Source organism: Camellia sinensis, chromosome 11, assembly GCF_055761805.1.
Source record: "Camellia sinensis isolate YWXY chromosome 11, ASM5576180v1, whole genome shotgun sequence".
In the NCBI taxonomy this organism is placed as follows: domain Eukaryota; kingdom Viridiplantae; phylum Streptophyta; class Magnoliopsida; order Ericales; family Theaceae; genus Camellia; species Camellia sinensis.
The window spans coordinates 71,060,949-71,080,299 of record NC_138971.1 but is presented as its reverse complement, the minus strand read 5'-3'; the positions used below and the strand labels follow the sequence as shown (position 1 = coordinate 71,080,299).

The following is a 19,351-nucleotide window of genomic DNA, read 5'->3' as shown; positions in this document are numbered from 1 at the left end:
TTTTTATTTTTGTAAAATTAACTTTTTTTCTTAAAAAATTGAAAAAATAAAATTCTTTGTGGGTTTTTTTAAGGTTCCATTTGTTTCGATGTAATTTTTGGTTAACACTTGAAACTAAAAGAATTTATTGCTAAAAAGAGAAACTTTGATTCAATAAAGTGTCATTCATGACGTTTTAGTGAGTTAATATATTTATTTGAAAATACTAAATGCATTGAAAAAGTAGTAAGTAACAGTCAACTTTGCACAAATTGATTTACGAAATTTTTAAAGGTACGCCATTTTTGGAAAAATGATGTAAAAATATTTTTTTTAAAAAAATATTTTACTTAATTTTTGTTCAACCCAATAACAAAAAATGAGTAAAATATTTTTGATTAAAACAAATTTTCAAAACAATCGGAGCCTTAGTTTTGAAAAATTCAAACCGAAAGAGACTGTGGAAAACACTACGGTGTATATGTGTCGTAACTAAAAAACTCATAGTGATAACTAAAATAATGTTATAATTAAATAAAAAAATTGATCATGACTATATATGGTATACCCTTTTTAAATGGTGTGAGGAGGGAACCCAACAAGTTTAATACTCTATCGATACCAAAATTTTAGGTAGCATTTGATAATGTTTTAGAATTATGATTTGAGAATATAGTTGTATTTTGAGTTTACGAGTTTTGAAATTATGATTTGTGTGTGGAAAATTTGGTTGATTATGAGTTTTGAAAACAGTTTTGAATTGAATTTAGAATTTTTGATGTGACATATGATATTTAATTCAAAAACTTACAACTCATAATTAAACACATAATCCAAAATTCTATTCAAAGCTCATAATTTTTTTTAAAAAAAAGTTTAAAAATATTTGTTATTTGAAATATAAAAATAACCGGTGCTAAAAAAAAAAATGTTCCGGTCAACCGACCGGACGTTCGGGGGACATCCGGGAGAATGATTAGGCAGACATATTTTCAAAAGTGGGTGTGGAATCAATATTTAAAAATTCTAACCAAACACATCACTCAAACCAAAGTGTAGAATTAAGTTTTCAAAACTCCACCAAATACAGCCTGTCATTTGTAAGGAATTTAATTTTTTTTTTTTTTTGTATTACAATTACTATACTTCAAAAATATTAATTTATTTAAATTATCTTTGATTTTGTTTAAAGGATAAATTAAAGTTATGCCTCTGGAGGTTTGGATTTAATACATATCATTCCTAACTTTTGGAAAATCACACTAACCCTTTTATCATTGTAATTATTTAAACAGAATGAAAACATTGAATTCATGTACGCTCTCTTTTCTTGTTTTGCTTTACTTTTTTTTTTTTTTTTTTCTTTCTTTTGGTTTACTTTTTTTTTCAATGTAATTTTTTTTTTATTTTTTTTTACTAAGAGTTATTACCTTTCATATAAGTAGGAGATTTGTGAAATGAGACCTTTCTTTTGATTTACTTTTTTTTTCAATGTAATTTTTTTTTTTTTTTTTTACTAAGAGTTATTACCTTTCATATAAGTAGAAGATTTGCGAAATGAGACTATTAACTACAGGGGTGAGAATGTAATCTTCAGAACGTCAAAGGTGAAATATAATTAGTCCAAACCTCATGGGGTGTCAGTGTAATTTAGAGGTGCAACTCGGGCGGGCTCAAACCGAGCAACCCGAGCCCAACTCGAGTTTTTTTAGGGCTTGGGCAACTATATCTCGTAATCTGGACGGGCTTGGACAGATTTTTGGGCTTGGGCAGAACCAATGGCCAACTTGAACAACCCGAACCCGAATTGAATTTAATATATTATATAATATATAATATATATAATTTAATAAATTATATAATATATATAAATTAAGTACAAGCATTAGTCTTAATTTTTATTTTTATTTATTTATTTGGTTAGTCTTCCACCGTTAGATTATCATCTTTTATCTCTACCCTTCGATTAAATCTAAAGAAACCCTATCTATCTACCTTATCTCTCTCTCACAACAGACTCATTTGATTTTTTCTTCAACTTTGAAGAACTTTGAAGAACTGCGGAGGCGAAACCCTATCTTGCGTTGCAACCTCTCTTTCTTCTCCTTCTCAATACAGAAGATGAAGAAGTTCACAGGTATTTCGTATTCGATTTCTCAGAGTATCCACTTGAAATTGCTCTTTATGCTCTCCGTTTTGTTAGTGTATGAATATCTGTATCTTAGGGTTTTCTTTTAAAAGCTAAATATTTTCATAAACACGAGCAATGGAGGTAGTTGGTGTATCAGATTCTAGTAGTATGTATATTATATTGCCTTAATTCTGCAAATGTCACATTGATTGATGTAGCTGTTTTTGAGTAAAGAAATTTGTAGTGTGCTTCGTTTGACTGAATGTATCTGTAGTTGACATGGTTCTTTGGAAGTTTATAATCTGTACTCTGGTGCTAGATTTGAATTAGCTCCACAAACCTTGTCCCAGCTATTTTGGTTCAGTCGCAAAGTTGACTGTTTTAGCCAAACTAGGACTTTAAATGCGATTTAGAGTGAATTGGAAATCTGAATTTGCATTTGTGGGTTTTCAAATAGTACCTTCCAGTTGTTATTTCAAATCCACAGATTGGGGGTTTCAAAACAAATCTACCTACAGGTTTCTGGACTCGGGCAATTCGGGCTAATCCGAGTTCAAAATACAAAGCTTGGTCCGGGCTTGGGCAGCAATGCTTGGGTTCATGGTCGGGCTTGGGCGGGCTTGGGCAATGCCAAACACAATTCGGGCCGGGCCTGTGCAAACTCCCAACCCGACCGAACCCGCCCGAGTTGCACCCCTAGTGTAATTTACTCTTTTTGAAAATATTAATTGCCATAATTATATTTTTTGTGTATAAATTTTAAAAAATGATAAAATAAAAAATTTATGTTATTTTAATTATTAATTTTTGAAAAAAATATTTTAAAATAATGAAAAATACAACAGGTACTAAAATTTTGAGAGGACGGAGTAATTCTTTGAATCCCAGCCGTCGATGCATGTTAAGCGAATTTTGAAACCCTAAGCTGAATTTTGTTCGTAAAATTTCCCCAGACTTATCCTCACAAATATATTAAGCGAAAATCAGTGTATCATTGTTTCCAGATGTTGTTCATGTTTTGATTCAACTGTTGATATTTGTTTTGTTTTTGGTAAGTTCAGTTTTTATTGTCTATTGAAAAAACCAACCAAACCAAACCAAACCAATCAATTATACAACAAATAGTTGGATATAGTTTTTGAATAATGACAGTCAATGTCATTTGGGGTTATCTGCGCAGTCTTGAGAGCAGATTTGATAGGTGGCAGGATGTGTTGGAGATGGTTTTGGGCAGTTTCTCGGGGAAGGAATCCCTGCCCTGGTGGGGTAACATAGGTGTGTCTTGGGTTTGATAAAATTGAGCCATCAAGGGTCATAACCCCAACACCAATCTTATTGGCTGACCCCTCAAACCCTAGAGCTATCATCTTCTTCATCTTTAAGAATAATATGCCCGACTCAAATCCAACAATGTCTTCAAATTAGGTTGATGACTTCAACTGAAATTATGTATTCCTGTTATCTGGGAAGAAAAAACACATAGTTAAGAGACTCCGTCACGACTAGATATCTATACTAGTAGCAAGGCATCGTGTGCTGCACGATTGGAGGTGCCAGTAGTGATTATGAAGTTGTAACATGAACGTAGACAATAATAGCATTGTAGTGGAAAAAAATAAAATGGGCTCAATGTCGGAAATAAATTGAATCAAAAGCAAGGCGAAAGGAGGCTTTTGTTGAGATGATTTCTTAGAAAAGGTTGAACTTCAATTTGTCAACATCAATTGTCAATTAAAAGATTGAAATGTTTTTTTCCCTTGTTTTTGAGAGGACTCCATTTTTTGAGTCAAATGAATGGTTTTATTTAAACTCAAACCCATTTCTCCAATTTAAAAATACTATACCTTTTTTTTAATGTTTATTTATTAGATTGACTCCAAAATAGTAAATAAAAATTTTAGACTATCTCAAATAGAAAACAAAGACTATATTGACCCCTAAATCCTATTTTACATAGTTTTATTCAATTGAATAGGGTGACTTTGTTTTTATTCAACTGAATAGGGTGACTTAAATTATTTAAATCAAAACATTGTTTTTTATTTATTTTATGTTACTAGATTGACTTCAAAACAGTAAATGAAAATTTTAGTATCTCAAATAGAAACAAAAAGACTATATTGAACGCAAAATCCTATTTTACACATTTTTTTATTGAAAAGGATTGGGTTACTAAAATTATTTAAACATGTCATGGTACCCCTTAATGGAAATAGCAAGTTCTTCATTCTTGCACGAGATATATGTTCCAAGGTAGGTAGAGTTGCCAGTTATTCTGAACCTCCCTCCAAGAGATGATTCTAAATCTAACTTCTTCAATTAGATTAAGAATTGTTTAATTTCTTTTCCTTTTCTAATTAAAGACTCTGTTGTTCATCTAAAGAAAGCTTATCCGCTAGTTTTTTTATTATCTAATTTGTGAACAAGCTAATTCTAAAAGGAAAATTATTTGAATCATGTGGCAATGGCATTTTTATAATTAACCAAAAATATCAAAACCGAACGGAAGGTTTCGGTTTTCATTATTCAAAAACTATATCCAACTGTTTGTTGTATAATTGATTGGTTTGGTTTGGTTTGGTCTGGTTGGTTTTTTCAATAGACAATAAAAACTAAACTTACCAAAAACAAAACAAATATCAACAGTTGAATCAAAACATGAACAACATCTGGAAACAGTGATACACTGATTTTTGCTTAATATATTCGTGAGGATAAGTCTGGGGAAATTTTACGAACAAAATTGAGCTTAGGGTTTCAAAAAATTAAGGCTTTTCTAAAAACTTTGGTTTTTAAAGAAATTAGGGTTTAAAAAATTATGGGTTTCATTCAGGCAAGGCCTTGAGGGAATCAATCAGTGGATGTGGAGGGTGGACTTACTGTAGTCGACGGTGATGGAGAGAGACAATCACTGCCTGAGAGCTTGAGCTTGAGGCTGATATGGATGTGGAATGTGAACTCACTGTAATCTCCGGCGAGTGCGAGTGAGAATGAGAGTGACGCCGAGAGCTTGAGGGTTAGGGTTTCTAGCATGAGAGTGGAGAAGAGAGTGTAGGCGGGGTTAGGGTTAGGGTTAGGGTTAGGGTGAAGTTTGACGACAGAGACGAGAGAGATGCTGTGCTGCTGCTGTGTTATGGACTTCGAGAGAGGTGCGAAAGAGGAGGTAACTTTCATCGACGGCTGGGATTCAAAGAGTTACTCCGTCCTCTCAAAATTTTACTACCTGTTGTATTTTTCATTATCTTAAAATATTTTTTTGAAAAATTAATAATTAAAATAACATAAATTTTTTATTTTATCATTTTTTAAAATTTATACACAAAGTATAATTATGCAATTAATATTTTCAAAAAGAGTAAATTACACTGACACCCCATGAGGTTTGGACTAATTATATTTCACCTTTGATGTTCTGAAAATTACATTCTCACCCTTGTAGTTAATAGTCTCATTTCACAAATCTCCTACTTATATAAAAGGTAATAACTCAAAGGTAATAACAGTCACCGTTGAGTCAATCTTTAAAATATTTATCTTGCTGAGCTTCATTCAATTTAACCTTCATTCTTCAGCCTACGTATGGCTTCACCTTTAGAGAACCTTTGAGGTTCAAATGAGCTGTCAGACACAAGTATCTTTCCATTGTTGACAAGATCGTAATAACCCCTAACCCCCGTTTGATTGCAGGAAAAGACCAAGGAAATGAAAATATTGTAAGATATAGACATGTTTACCAGTTTTAGGATGGCAATTTCTATAGCCAAAACTTAAGGGTAGGTTGGAGCCACTACTGGAGTGGAGATCAAACGAGTGTTCATGGATAGAAGCAGCGTGTCTGGGGTTAGGTATAAATCGATTTACAAGTCATGTAATATCGCTTATTATAGTGGATTGACTTGTCACTTTCTAGGGAAAATTGTAACGGTTTAGGTCACATTCCTCAAATATACTCAAGTCCGAGACTCCTTACCTACTCAAAAAGATAATGGATTGACTTGCTAGCAAGGTGCCCGCCGTTTTACCGCAGAGATAGTTTTCTTCAAGGTTTCCATGTAAATCTGTGAGTTCCTGTGGTAGTTGGATTTTTTTTTTTGTAACAGACCTGTGGTAGTTGGTTTAATTGCTTTATTTTATTTTCCGCAGATTATTTTTTTATTCTGTGGATTGTGATCATAGTTTGGGCCAACTCCCGCATCCAAACTTTCAATTCTATATGTTGTTTTGATTTTTAATGGACCACATAAACTCAACACAATTTTAAATTGATCAGATAATAAAACACAATCTTGCTAGGCCTAGTGGAGAGGTTTCCATCCCATTCAGTCACTAACACTGAACTTTATGATTGAAAAACTTTGAATTTTTCTTCTTGCATTTTTCAATTTTTTAAAACTACAGTGACTTTCCCCGCCCATACGAAATTCCACTTACAAAATTTACACCAAAAAATTCCAGATATTGTGTTCAGAAAAGCATATGAAAATATAAATCACAATCGAAAGTTGGAGTTCTATCTTGCTCCCACCAACCAGACAGAGTAAATACATTCAAATTCCTAGGAACCACAAATTTCCAAGCAAAAACAAAAAATGAATTGAGCAAAAACATTATGAGACAGAGAGGGAAAATAAAGCTTAGCAAATCAAGAAAATAAAGATTTATAAGACCTCAAAGAATTATCATATGAGATTGGTGCAAACAAAAACACAAAGTTGGACTCGTATAAGCCCTAATAACCTCAAATTATATAAGACCCACAAGCATTACCAAGCCAAACGACAAGTTTTACATGAATAGCCCAACCAATCACCATATTTTTAACATATACACATCCGATCTTTAGGGTTTCACATTCAATGCTGTGCCATGAATTAATGAGAAAGACAAAAACAAAATTCCAGAATTTGCTATGTATCTTCAATCCATCTACAAAGAAACTTTCTTTCAAAGACACCATCTATGCCAATTGAGTACGAGAGGTGGAAATTTTCCGGGAATATATTTTCCTCAGAAACAAACAGACCTTGAATTAAAAAATCAGCTACCTTGCAATGAATTGAATCAATGAAAGAAAGAAACTTACTCAAAATTCGTAGCGATTTGGATGATCTACCTCTTAAGATCACAAAGAACAGAGAGGGATTGTGATAACGAGAGAGAGAGAGAGAGAGAGAGAGAGATATGCACTGGTTGGTTGGTTCAACTCGCCGATTATATGGGCGCGACACGACTGAGGGTGAATTGCCTAGATGTGATTTCACTTTACTAATTTTGGTCACACATTTTTTATTATTTATTAGAGCTTGGCTGTTTAGTTCGAATTTGAGCTGTCCTTGAATGGTTCGAATTTCATTTTGACGGTCATTTAGCTAGTCATTTAGTCGGTTGTTTGACAGGTCATTCGGTGAAAAGGCTGATAGTCACAATTGATAAAGTAACAACCGCGATAAAAAAGTATTTTACTTGGTCGTTTGAGTAATCGTCCGGCTAGTCAACCAGTAATCAGTGATTTTACCCATTCGAAACAACTCAATTCAAGTTACGAAAGATTTTCCTTTGTTATGTACACTTTGATAATGTTTTTTTATTTGAGTTTTTTCTTTAATTTTCTGTAATTTCCCACGAGGTGTCCTGCCAGTTTAACGTGCACTTCAACTAATATTCACTCGCAGTGAAGTTTGTCGCTGGCCACAAGATGTTATAATTGCCAAAATTTAAATTGAAAAGCAAACTCTGTCAAATTTCAAAATCTTACCTAACTATGGACAAATCACTAAGGCCTATTTTGGTAAGTGAGTTAAAAGTCACTTCCCAACTTTTAGGGTAATTCTATTTCCACACACTTATCTATCTCTGTACACACATTTAATGATTTATTTTTTTATTACAACTTTGTCCTAAAATAAAATTATTAAAGTGTCCTTATCTTCTCCATCAAAACCCTAATTTCTTTATCTCCTCTCATCGTTCGAAGCTCAGAATCCATGGCAGCCACACTGATCTCCATCTCCCAACTTAGCTACACTAATGAAACCTATAGATGGAGGAAAATGAAATAGATATATAACTAAACAAACAGACCAGTAACCCTTCTGCTTCACAACTAATCTTTGCCTCAAGCCAGTGCAGTTGTTCAGTTGTTCGCTCAAAGCTCTGTTTATCGTGAGTTGGTTCAACAAAATTGGCTTCCAAGACACCTAGTGCATGACAGATGTAGAAATGACATGAAATTGGTCAAGCAGCCCACATAAATAATGTGTTGAAATAAAGAAAATAATACCAGGAATACTCATTGCAATGCAGAAAACAACACTTACAGGGGAGAAGAAACAACACCTACAAATGAAAATTCTTTTCAAGACTAAAGTAGGGGAGAAGAAATAACACTTACAAATGGGTGTTGGTTTAGGGTTTCAATGTCAAAGAGAGGGATAATTTTAGCAAAAAAGATTGTGCATTGAGTAAAATCACAAAATTCAAAATTAGTTGGTATGTGTATTGAGAGAAAATGTGGAACACGATGTTTTGGTTTTCTCTTTTGCTTTTCTCTCATCCTCTGTTGCTTCAACCTCTTCTTAGTCTTTCACTTCTCCTTCTTCGGAGGATCGATTTCATGGGTCTCGAACTTGGGTTTTCCTTGGGATATCACGAGATTGACTGAACCGTGGCTCAAATTTCTGAATACCCACCAAGGGTTCGATGGAAAGAATGAAGTTTGAAGTCTGAATGGAGCGAAAATTGGATTTGATTGGTGGAAAATTGACCTGGAAGACGAAGAAGAAAATGGTGAGCATACAGTGAAAACAGGGATTTGGGAGAAGGGTAGAGAGTATGGAGAGAGTTATTACCTGGAAGTGAGAGTATTGGAGGAAGAGACGACGTTGAGAAGAGAAGTGAAAGAAGAAGCTCTATGGAGGCTGCGAAACAAAGGGTTTCCCATGTGAGGGAGAGAGAGAGAGAGTGGCAGAAGCAGAGGACACGGCAAAGGGAAAAGGCCCTGTTTGGTGCACTTTAAACTTATCAATCAAATTTAAATTGGTAAATTACACTCACCTCATTTAAAAAAATAAAAAATAAATACGATCTACTGTGTTTGGTTTGAGTTTTTTCAATTAAATTTTTTAAAAATTGAATTTTTTAGTTTTTGAGTTTTTTTATTTTTAGTGAATATTTTTAAAATTTTAAACATTTTTTTTATATTTTTTTAGATGCACCTTATTTAGATGTATCTAAAAAGTAAAAAATTTGTGAAAAAATATTTTTAAAAATTAATAAATACATAAAAATACAAAAAAAATGTATTGAATTCTTGTATTTATTTTGTATTTTTGGTGTTTAGTGAATTTTTAAAAGTTTTTTTAACATTTTTTTTACTTTTTAGGTATATTTATGTCTAAAAAATAAAAAAAAAAATTGCTAAAAATATTTTAAAATTTCAATAAAAACAAAAAAAAAAAAAACGAAAAATTAGAAAGTAGAATTTTCTGAAAAGTGTTTTTTAAAAAATGGAACAAAGCAAGCTAATTAATTTCATATTTTTATATAATTATTACATAGTATTATTAATACAATTGAAACTAATGTTTGTAATAGGTAAATACTTAAATAAATAAGAATAAATATATATATTTTAGTAAAAAAATATATGATTATATTTTTTATTTATTTATATGATTAAGGAATTACTAATTAAAAAAATTAAAGTGTTATGCAAAATAAAATTTTGAGAAAAATTAATGTAGTTATGTCAAAAATGTAAAATTATTTAATTTTTTTTTAAATCTCATAAAAGTTAAGTATATTTTACCCATTTAAATTTGGGGAAATCGTTTTGCCAAATATATCAAATAAAGTTTGCACTAATTATTTTATTTAATTAGGTATAAATTAATTTTTTTTTCTAAATTTGTAATAATCATTTGTTAAAAAATAAAGAATTAGAGATTTGCTTTTAGGTTAGGTAAATTTTTTTAAAATGATTTTTTTAATAAATTAAATATTTAAAACAAATGATTGGGCTTGTGGCACACATGAGGCATGGTGTAGAGTTCGTGGGGTGGGCTTTCGATGTTGCGAAACAATTTGACGAGGACATTTTGGGGCTTTTTTTTTTTTCATTTGTTGGGATTTATGGTCATTTCATAGTCAAGTTTTATTTAATAATGTGTCGTGGTATGTGGAAATAACTATCAAAATGGTTTGTGAACTGTTATTGGATTTTCGATAAGTTCAAATCAATGTTGATAGAGTGTATCTTATGGCTGGTAAGGTGAAAATCATGTGGCGCATGCTCAAATGGAAAAGGTGGTAAAGGCAAAACATTATGTGGATAGAGAATGTTCTTCTTGAATTATTTTCTATATCTTTTATGATCTACCTTGTTCTTTATAATGGGAGTTTCAACCCTCCACCCTCTAAAAAAATAATATGAAAATTTTGATTATGATTATTAAAATAAGTTGTATCAAATCAATAATTTTTTTTTTTAATTTGTTCACAAATTTGATAAAAATAAATACAAAAAATAAATACTCTTGAAAAATCCACAATAAATTGGTTAAACTATTAACTTAAGTTACAGCGGTCAAAATTTTGGGGGGGGGGGGGGGGGGGGAGAAATCACTCCAGCATACTAGTCAAAAGCTTAATTAAAATAATTTCGTGAATAATTACTAATTATTTATTTATGTCGATTAATTATTAACAAACTTTTCAATTTTTTGTTTTAAACCATGTGGTGGTGTTGGTTTCTATATCTTTTACGATCTGCCTTGTTCTTTATAATGGGAGTTTCAACCCTCCACCCTCTAAAAAAATAATATGAAAATTTTGATTATGATTATTATAAAATAAGTTGTATCAAATCAATAATTTTTTTTTTTAATTTGTTCACAAATTTGATAAAAAAAATACAAAAAATAAAAATTCTCTTGAAAAATCCACAATAAATTAGTTAAACTATTAACTTAAGTTATAGTGGTCAATTTTTTGGGGGGGAATCACTCCAGCATACTAGTCAAAAGCTTAATTAAAATAATTTCGTGAATAATTACTAATTATTTATTTATGTTGATTAATTATTAATTTTTTGTTTTAAACCATTTGGTGGTGTTGGTTTTGAGGGATTGAGGAGTGAGATTAAACTATTAGTTCATTCGGAATATTAGTCCATCCGGACTAATAGTACGTTATTTGGTTCAAAATTTTTACACTGGACTATTAGTCCCTCCGGATTATTAGTTCTAAATCCATTGAACTATTGTGTTCCACGGAGAGGGTGGGACACAAATGGTGGGATAAGGGGATATAAGATTAGGTGGTAAAATGACTATTTTGGCCATCTATAATTATGTATTATATTTAGGGGTTGTTTGGGGTGTCCTAAAAAAATGCACTTTTTATCTTTTTGAACTAAAAAATTGAGGAAAAAAATATGGATGGTTAGGTTAACTTTTTATTTTTTTACGAAAAAATATATAATAAAATTTTGTAAAAGACCCATAGTGACTCCATTGAAGACCTATTGCATTGTTGAAAGTGAGAATCTCCCTCCTGTTTCGTTTTTCGTCTATCTGCACTCTTTTGACAACTCCATTGAAAACTTACAACTCCATCTATATCTGATTTTTCATAAATCCTTGTTTTTTGCTAGAAAAAATTTGACTTTGCTCATTTGGTACTAGTTATCTGAATGAAAAAAATTTATTCGATTTTTAACTTTCGAAACACATGAAGTTGAGTTTCAAATTTGGTTTTCAGAACTTGATTTTTGAATAGAATCAATAATTCTGGCAATTGATATCCGAAAAAAAAGTAGGCTATGATGGCTAAATTTTGGTATGAAATGATCATACTAGGTCTTGGATTCGAGTTCGTAGACTATGCCCTTCACCAACTGAACACTGATCTTTCATTGAAGTTGTTTCTTGACTTCCATCTATATTGAAAATATGGAGTTCTTATTGTGTGGACTAAACTCTTTTTGGCTAATCCAAACACAATAAGAAGAAGACGAAACAGTTTGTCTTAGATTTGCAAACACTTGAGGAAACTATTGAAAACTACAGGGTCATGTATTGATATGAAAGTTTGTGACTTTTTCATAGATTAGTCGTTGCGTTGGCTTTGAAACTTGTAAGTACACACACTAGAAATTTAATAATCGTTTCACTTTATTTAAAGTAAGAAGCAATGGAGGAAGTAAGAAATAATGACGAAATTAGGGTTTATTTTTATTTATTTTTTTTACTTAAAAGATATGTATTGAGATTTTTTTTTTATTTTAAAATGATGTTTAGAGAGAAAATTTTGATTTAATATTATGGGTGTGTTTTGATATCCATTAGGGTCATTTTACTTTAGGATATAATTGTCATTAAAATAATATTTCATTAAGTGTGTGTACTGAGATAAGTAAGTGTGTGGAAATAGAATTTATCTTTTTTGTGAGAGAGGAAAGTGGGTTAAAAGTTGGGATAATTCTATTTCCACACACCAAAACATCTCGTTCCACATTTTCTCTCAATACACACCAACTAATTTTGAATTTTGTGATTTTACTCAATGCACAATCTTTTTTGCTAAAATTATCCCTCTCTTTGACATTGAAACCCTAAACCAACACCCATTTGTAAGTGTTATTTCTTCTCCCCTGTAAGTGTTGTTTTCTGCATTGCGATGAGTATTCCTGGTATTATTTTCTTTATTTCAACACATTATTTATGTGGGCTGCTTGACCAATTTCATGTCATTTCTACATTTGTCATGCACTAGGTGTCTTGGAAGCCAATTTTGTTGAACCAACTCACGATAAACAGAGCTTTGAGCGAACAACTGAACAACTGCACTGGCTTGAGGCAAAGATTAGTTGTGAAGCAGAAGAGTTACTGGTCTGTTTGTTTATTTATATATCTATTTCATTTTCCTCCATCTATAGGTTTCATTAGTGTGGCTGAGTTAGGAGATGGAGATCAATGTGGCTGCCATGGATTCTGAGCTTTGAACGATGAGAGGAGATGAAGAAATTAGGGTTTTGATAGAGAAGATAAGGGCACTTTAGTAATTTTATTTTAGGACAAAGTTGTAATAAAAAAATAAATCATTAAATCTGTGTACAGAGATAGATAAGTGTGTGGAAATAGAATTACCCTAAAAGTTGGGAAGTGACTTTTAACTCACTTACCAAAATAGGCCTTAGTGATTTGTCCATAGTTAGGTAAGATTTTGAAATTTGACTGAGTTTGCTTTTCAATTTAAATTTTGGCAATTATAACATCTTGTGGCCAGCGACAAACTTCACTGCAAGTGAATATTAGTTGAAGTGCACGTTAAACTAGCAGGACACCTCGTGGGAAATTACAGAAAATAAAAGAAAAAACTCAAATAAAAGAACATTATCAAAGTGTACATAACAAAGGAAAATTTTTCGTTACTTGAATTGAGCTGTTTCGAATGGGTAAAATCACTGTTTACTAGTCGACTAGCCGGACGATTACTCAAACGACCAAGTAAAATACTTTTTTATCGCTGTTGTTACTTTATCGATTGTGACTATCAGCCTTTTCACCGAATGATCTGTCAAACGACCGACTAAATGACTAGCTAAATGACCGTCAAAATAAAATTCGAACCATTCAAGGACAGCTCAAATTCGAACTAAACAGCCAAGCTCTAATAAATAATAAAAAATGTGTGAGCAAAATTAGTAAAGTGAAATCACATCTAGGCAATTCACCCTCACTCGTGTTGCGCCCATATAATCGGCGAGTTGAACCAACCAACCAGTGCATATCTCTCTCTCTCTCTCGTTCTCACAATCCCTCTCTGTTCTTTGTGATCTTAAGAGGTAGATCATCCAAATCGCTACGAATTTTGAGTTTCTTTCTTTTATTGATTCAATTTATTGCAAGGTAGCTGATTTTTTAATTCAAGGTCTGTTTGTTTCTGAGGAAAATATATTCCCGGAAAATTTCCACCTCTCGTACTCAATTGACATAGATGGTGTCTTTGAAAGAAAGTTTCTTTGTAGATGGATTGAAGATACATAACAAATTCTGGAATTTTGTTTTTGTCTTTCTCATTAATTCATGGCACAGCATTGAATGTGAAACCCTAAAGATCGGATGTGTATATGTTAAAAATATGGTGATTGGTTGGGCTATTCATGTAAAACTTGTCGTTTGGCTTGGTAGTGCTTGTGGGTCTTATATAATTTGAGGTTATTAGGGCTTATACGAGTCCAACTTTGTGTTTTTGTTTGCACCAATCTCATATGATAATTCTTTGAGGTCTTATAAATCTATATTTTCTTGATTTGCTAAGCTTTATTTTCCCTCTCTGTCTCATAATGTTTTTGCTCAATTCATTTTTTGTTTTTGCTTGGAAATTTGTGGTTCCTAGGAATTTGAATGTATTTACTTCTGTCTGTTTGGTGGGAGCAAGATAGAACTCCAACTTTCGATTGTGATTTATATTTTCATATGCTTTTCTGAACACAATATCTGGAATTTTTTGGTAAATTTTGTAAGTGGAATTTCGTATGGGCGGGGAAAGTCACTGTAGTTTTAAAAAATTGAAAAATGCAAGAAGAAAAATTCAAAGTTTTTCAATCATAAAGTTCAGAGTTAGTGACTGAATAAGATGGAAACCTCTCCACTAGGCCTAGCAAGATTGTGTTTTGTTATCTGATCAATTTAAAATTGTGTTGAGTTTATGCGGTCCATTAAAAATCAAAACAACATAAAGAATTGAAAGTTTGGATGCGGGAGTTGGCCCAAACTATGATCACAATCCACAGAATAAAAAAATAATCTGCGGAAAATAAAATAAAGCAATTAAACCAACTACCACAGGTCTGTTACAAAAAAAAAAACCAATTACCACAGGAACTCACAGATTTACATGGAAACCTTGAAGAAAACTATCTCTGCGGTAAAACGGTAGGCACCTTGCTAGCAAGTCAATCCATTATTTTTTTGAGTAGGTAAGGAGTCTCGGACTTGAGTATATTTGAGGAATGTGACCTAAACAGTTACAGTTTTCCCTAGGGAGTGGCAAGTCAATCCACTATAATAAGTGATATTGCACGACTTGTAAATCAATTTATACCTAACCCCAGACACGCTTCTTCTATCCATGAACAGTCGTTTGATCTCCACTCCAGTAGTGGCTCCAACCTAACCTTAAGTTTTGGCTATAGAAATTTCCATCCTAAAACTGGTAAACATGTCTATATCTTACAATATTTTCATTTCCTTGGTCTTTTCCTGCAATCAAACGGGGGTTAGGGGTTATTACGATCTTGTCAACAATGGAAAGATACTTGTGTCTGATAGCTCATTTGAACCTCAAAGGTTCTCTAAAGGTGAAGCCATACATAGGCTGAAGAATGAAGGTTAAATTGAATGAAGCTCAGCAAGATAAATATTTTAAAGATTGACTCAACGGTGACTGTTGATACAAAGGTCTTCACCTGGATGACAAAGTTAATGAGATTTCACTCAGTTCAAAATGTTTTTGTAGGCTTTCGTTTGTTAAAGGAAGGTGAATTGATTTTTTTTCCCCCCTTGTGCTTTGTAGTGCTCATTCTTTTTTGGTTGTCTTGATGAATTTAGGTTTCTTTTCTTTTCGTAGAATATTTTGTATATAGCATGCTTATTAGTGATGCCGCAAAATTCTCACGTGGATAATTTTTATTAATGATAAGGAAACAAAATTTATTAGGTATTACTCATAGTTGGAATTTATGATTGATAAATGTAATCATTGAATGACTGCTTTTATTGCAGTGGATTTTGAGGTTGATAGTGATGCCAATGGTGAAGTGGTGGGTAATTCTGTTGATGTGGAATACAGAGCTGGTGATGAAAATGGAATGGGTGGAAATTCTGTAGAAGAGTTATTTCAACAAAATCAGGATGATAAGGTGACTCAAGTTCTTTCTGGGAAGGAAATGATTCCAGTTGATGAGCCCCAAGCTCCAGTAGAGGAGCCCTATCTGAACCAGGAGTTTGAATCCGAAGCAGAAGCTCATGCATTTTATAATGCTTATGCAACAAGAGTGGGTTTTGTCATCCGTGTGAGCAAGCTCTCTCGATCAAGGCATGATGGATCTGCCATAGGTAGGGCACTTGTCTGTAATAAAGAGGGATTTCGCATGCCAGACAAGCGTGAAAAAATTGTACGACAAAGGACTGAAACAAGGGTTGGTTGCAGAGCAATGATTTTAGTTAGGAAAGTAAGCTCTGGGAAATGGGTTGTTACGAAGTTTGTAAAGGAGCACACTCATCCTTTGACTCCTGGAAAAGGTCGAAGGGACTTAGTCTATGATCAATGTCCGGTTAGTTCTTGCTTCTTCATTATAAAATTTTGTTCATAATATTGTTAAATTTTCTTTATATAACATTCAGTTTATCTTGCTGAAAATACTGTCATAAATCAGCTTTGAAGATTCACAATTATTGTGGTCATCTATGTGGAACTGGGGGAAACCTGGGTAAGCTCGTGCAAAGTTTCTTTAAGGCCAGTATCTTCTGTGAAGATGCACTAAATAAAATACAAGCAACAAACAAGTCAAGAAGCTACTCTATGTAAAAAAAATTAAAATAAATAACAATAATAATAATCTATGAGAGAAAAACTTATACTATTTAATAACCTCCTAATTTGTCATTATCTGAAATTCCCAAGTGTTAAATAATCTCATGTTGAATGGCAAGGAGGAATTAGATTCTTTGTTTAATCTAGGTTTGCTCTTCAATTGTAATAACGTCAATCAATATTGTTGGCCTATATTTGTATTGCATCTTACTTTCTTGTGCATCTTGTTTTACAGAATGAACGCAATAAAATTCGGGAACTGTCCCAACAGCTGGCCATTGAGAAAAAGCGAGCTGCAACATATAAAAGGCACTTGGAGATGGTCTTTGAGCACATTGAAGAGCACAATCAGAGTCTCTCAAAGAAGATCCAAGGCATAGTAGACAGTGTAAGGGAGATGGAGTCCAAAGAACAATAAGTCATTGATAGTTTTCTACATTATTTAGGTTTTTGTTTTCAATTTTATTTTTATATGGTAAACAAAACAAGGAAAAAGCATGGGAAAGGCTATTGGATAAGGTGTACATTACTATGATCATGGTTTTGATTTTACTATTTTTCCAGCTTTGTTCTGGCTTTTGTTAGAGTGGAATCTCTGTATAATTATGCTCTTTTTAGGTAAATAGGTGGTAAATGTATATTCAATTGAGCTGATCCCGGCACCAATTGTTCCATGAAATTGGATAATTTACATGGTTTTTGATGGAAAAGTTGAAATAAGCCTTTCCAGTGTTTTTTTCCCATTGTATTTACATGATTTTATTTGTTCTTAGTAGCTTTTCATATTCATTTAGGCAATGTTCTAAAGATTGTTGAATACACAAAGTTTTTTCTTGTCTTTGTTTCTTTGGGTCTCTAAGAAAACCACACAGGTTGCTAGATTTTGCTCTTTAAAGTTGTTTTTCTTTCATATATATATATATATATATATATATGTTTGTATTCATCTTTGTTTCATATTTATTTATTTATTTTTGCTCTCAAATTCACTAGTTTCACTTTGCTGTGTAGAAACAGGGTTTGAAGACTTCTATATATTAGGAAAGAACTCAAAAATTGGACCTGCTGATTGGATCAATTTTTTTTAAAAAATTTTAAGAATACAAAAATTAACACCAATTGAATATAAGTTTTGTTACTTGAAGTGGGTCTTATGTTTTTATGAATTTCACACGCATGTGTGATGGGGCTGTGTCCAATTGTGATTAATTTATGTGTAAATAGGATAATTGACTCTGTTAGGTGTGATTTTTGGAATTTTTTTTTCTTTTTTAAATGATCAAGGAAAATTTGGTGAAAAAAATAAAAAAATGCCATATTTGATTTTATTTTTTTGAGAGAGAAAATAATTTTAAAAATATTTTTTAATTTTTATTTTTGTAAAATTAACTTTTTTTCTTAAAAAATTGAAAAAATAAAATTCTTTGTGGGTTTTTTTAAGGTTCCATTTGTTTCGATGTAATTTTTGGTTAACACTTGAAACTAAAAGAATTTATTGCTAAAAAGAGAAACTTTGATTCAATAAAGTGTCATTCATGACGTTTTAGTGAGTTAATATATTTATTTGAAAATACTAAATGCATTGAAAAAGTAGTAAGTAACAGTCAACTTTGCACAAATTGATTTACGAAATTTTTAAAGGTACGCCATTTTTGGAAAAATGATGTAAAAATATTTTTTTTAAAAAAATATTTTACTTAATTTTTGTTCAACCCAATAACAAAAAATGAGTAAAATATTTTTGATTAAAACAAATTTTCAAAACAATCGGAGCCTTAGTTTTGAAAAATTCAAACCGAAAGAGACTGTGGAAAACACTACGGTGTATATGTGTCGTAACTAAAAAACTCATAGTGATAACTAAAATAATGTTATAATTAAATAAAAAAATTGATCATGACTATATATGGTATACCCTTTTTAAATGGTGTGAGGAGGGAACCCAACAAGTTTAATACTCTATCGATACCAAAATTTTAGGTAGCATTTGATAATGTTTTAGAATTATGATTTGAGAATATAGTTGTATTTTGAGTTTACGAGTTTTGAAATTATGATTTGTGTGTGGAAAATTTGGTTGATTATGAGTTTTGAAAACAGTTTTGAATTGAATTTAGAATTTTTGATGTGACATATGATATTTAATTCAAAAACTTACAACTCATAATTAAACACATAATCCAAAATTCTATTCAAAGCTCATAATTTTTTTTAAAAAAAAGTTTAAAAATATTTGTTATTTGAAATATAAAAATAACCGGTGCTAAAAAAAAAAATGTTCCGGTCAACCGACCGGACGTTCGGGGGACATCCGGGAGAATGATTAGGCAGACATATTTTCAAAAGTGGGTGTGGAATCAATATTTAAAAATTCTAACCAAACACATCACTCAAACCAAAGTGTAGAATTAAGTTTTCAAAACTCCACCAAATACAGCCTGTCATTTGTAAGGAATTTAATTTTTTTTTTTTTTTGTATTACAATTACTATACTTCAAAAATATTAATTTATTTAAATTATCTTTGATTTTGTTTAAAGGATAAATTAAAGTTATGCCTCTGGAGGTTTGGATTTAATACATATCATTCCTAACTTTTGGAAAATCACACTAACCCTTTTATCATTGTAATTATTTAAACAAA

The 19,351-nt window shown here is 31.7% G+C and overlaps 2 protein-coding genes across 3 annotated transcripts in view; one reads left to right on the top strand and one right to left on the bottom strand.

The window, feature by feature from the left end:
• LOC114319945 (uncharacterized) overlaps positions 1-19,351 on the bottom strand; it is an 80,435-nt gene that overhangs the window by 37,171 nt on the left and 23,913 nt on the right. The gene's annotated exons all lie outside the window — the stretch shown is intronic.
• LOC145801999 (protein FAR1-RELATED SEQUENCE 5-like) lies at positions 1,874-17,449 on the top strand. 2 transcript variants are annotated; one of them, XM_082894069.1, is made up of 4 exons: positions 1,977-2,116; positions 12,884-12,999; positions 15,898-16,448; positions 16,944-17,449. In XM_082894069.1, the coding sequence occupies exons 3-4, from the start codon at positions 15,984-15,986 to the stop codon at positions 17,124-17,126; spliced, it is 648 nt and encodes a 215-aa protein (XP_082750195.1). In that variant the 5' UTR covers positions 1,977-2,116; positions 12,884-12,999; positions 15,898-15,983; the 3' UTR covers positions 17,127-17,449. The 2 variants fall into 2 exon arrangements, with proteins under 2 accessions (XP_082750194.1, XP_082750195.1); XM_082894068.1 differs by lacking the exon at positions 12,884-12,999 and having other exon boundaries at positions 1,874-2,116.

Bases quoted from the DNA above. Each gene is read 5' to 3' on its own strand.
- LOC145801999 (XM_082894068.1), top strand. The intron at 16,449-16,943 runs GTTAGTTCTTGC...CTTGTTTTACAG, and splicing joins TAGTCTATGATCAATGTCCG to AATGAACGCAATAAAATTCG.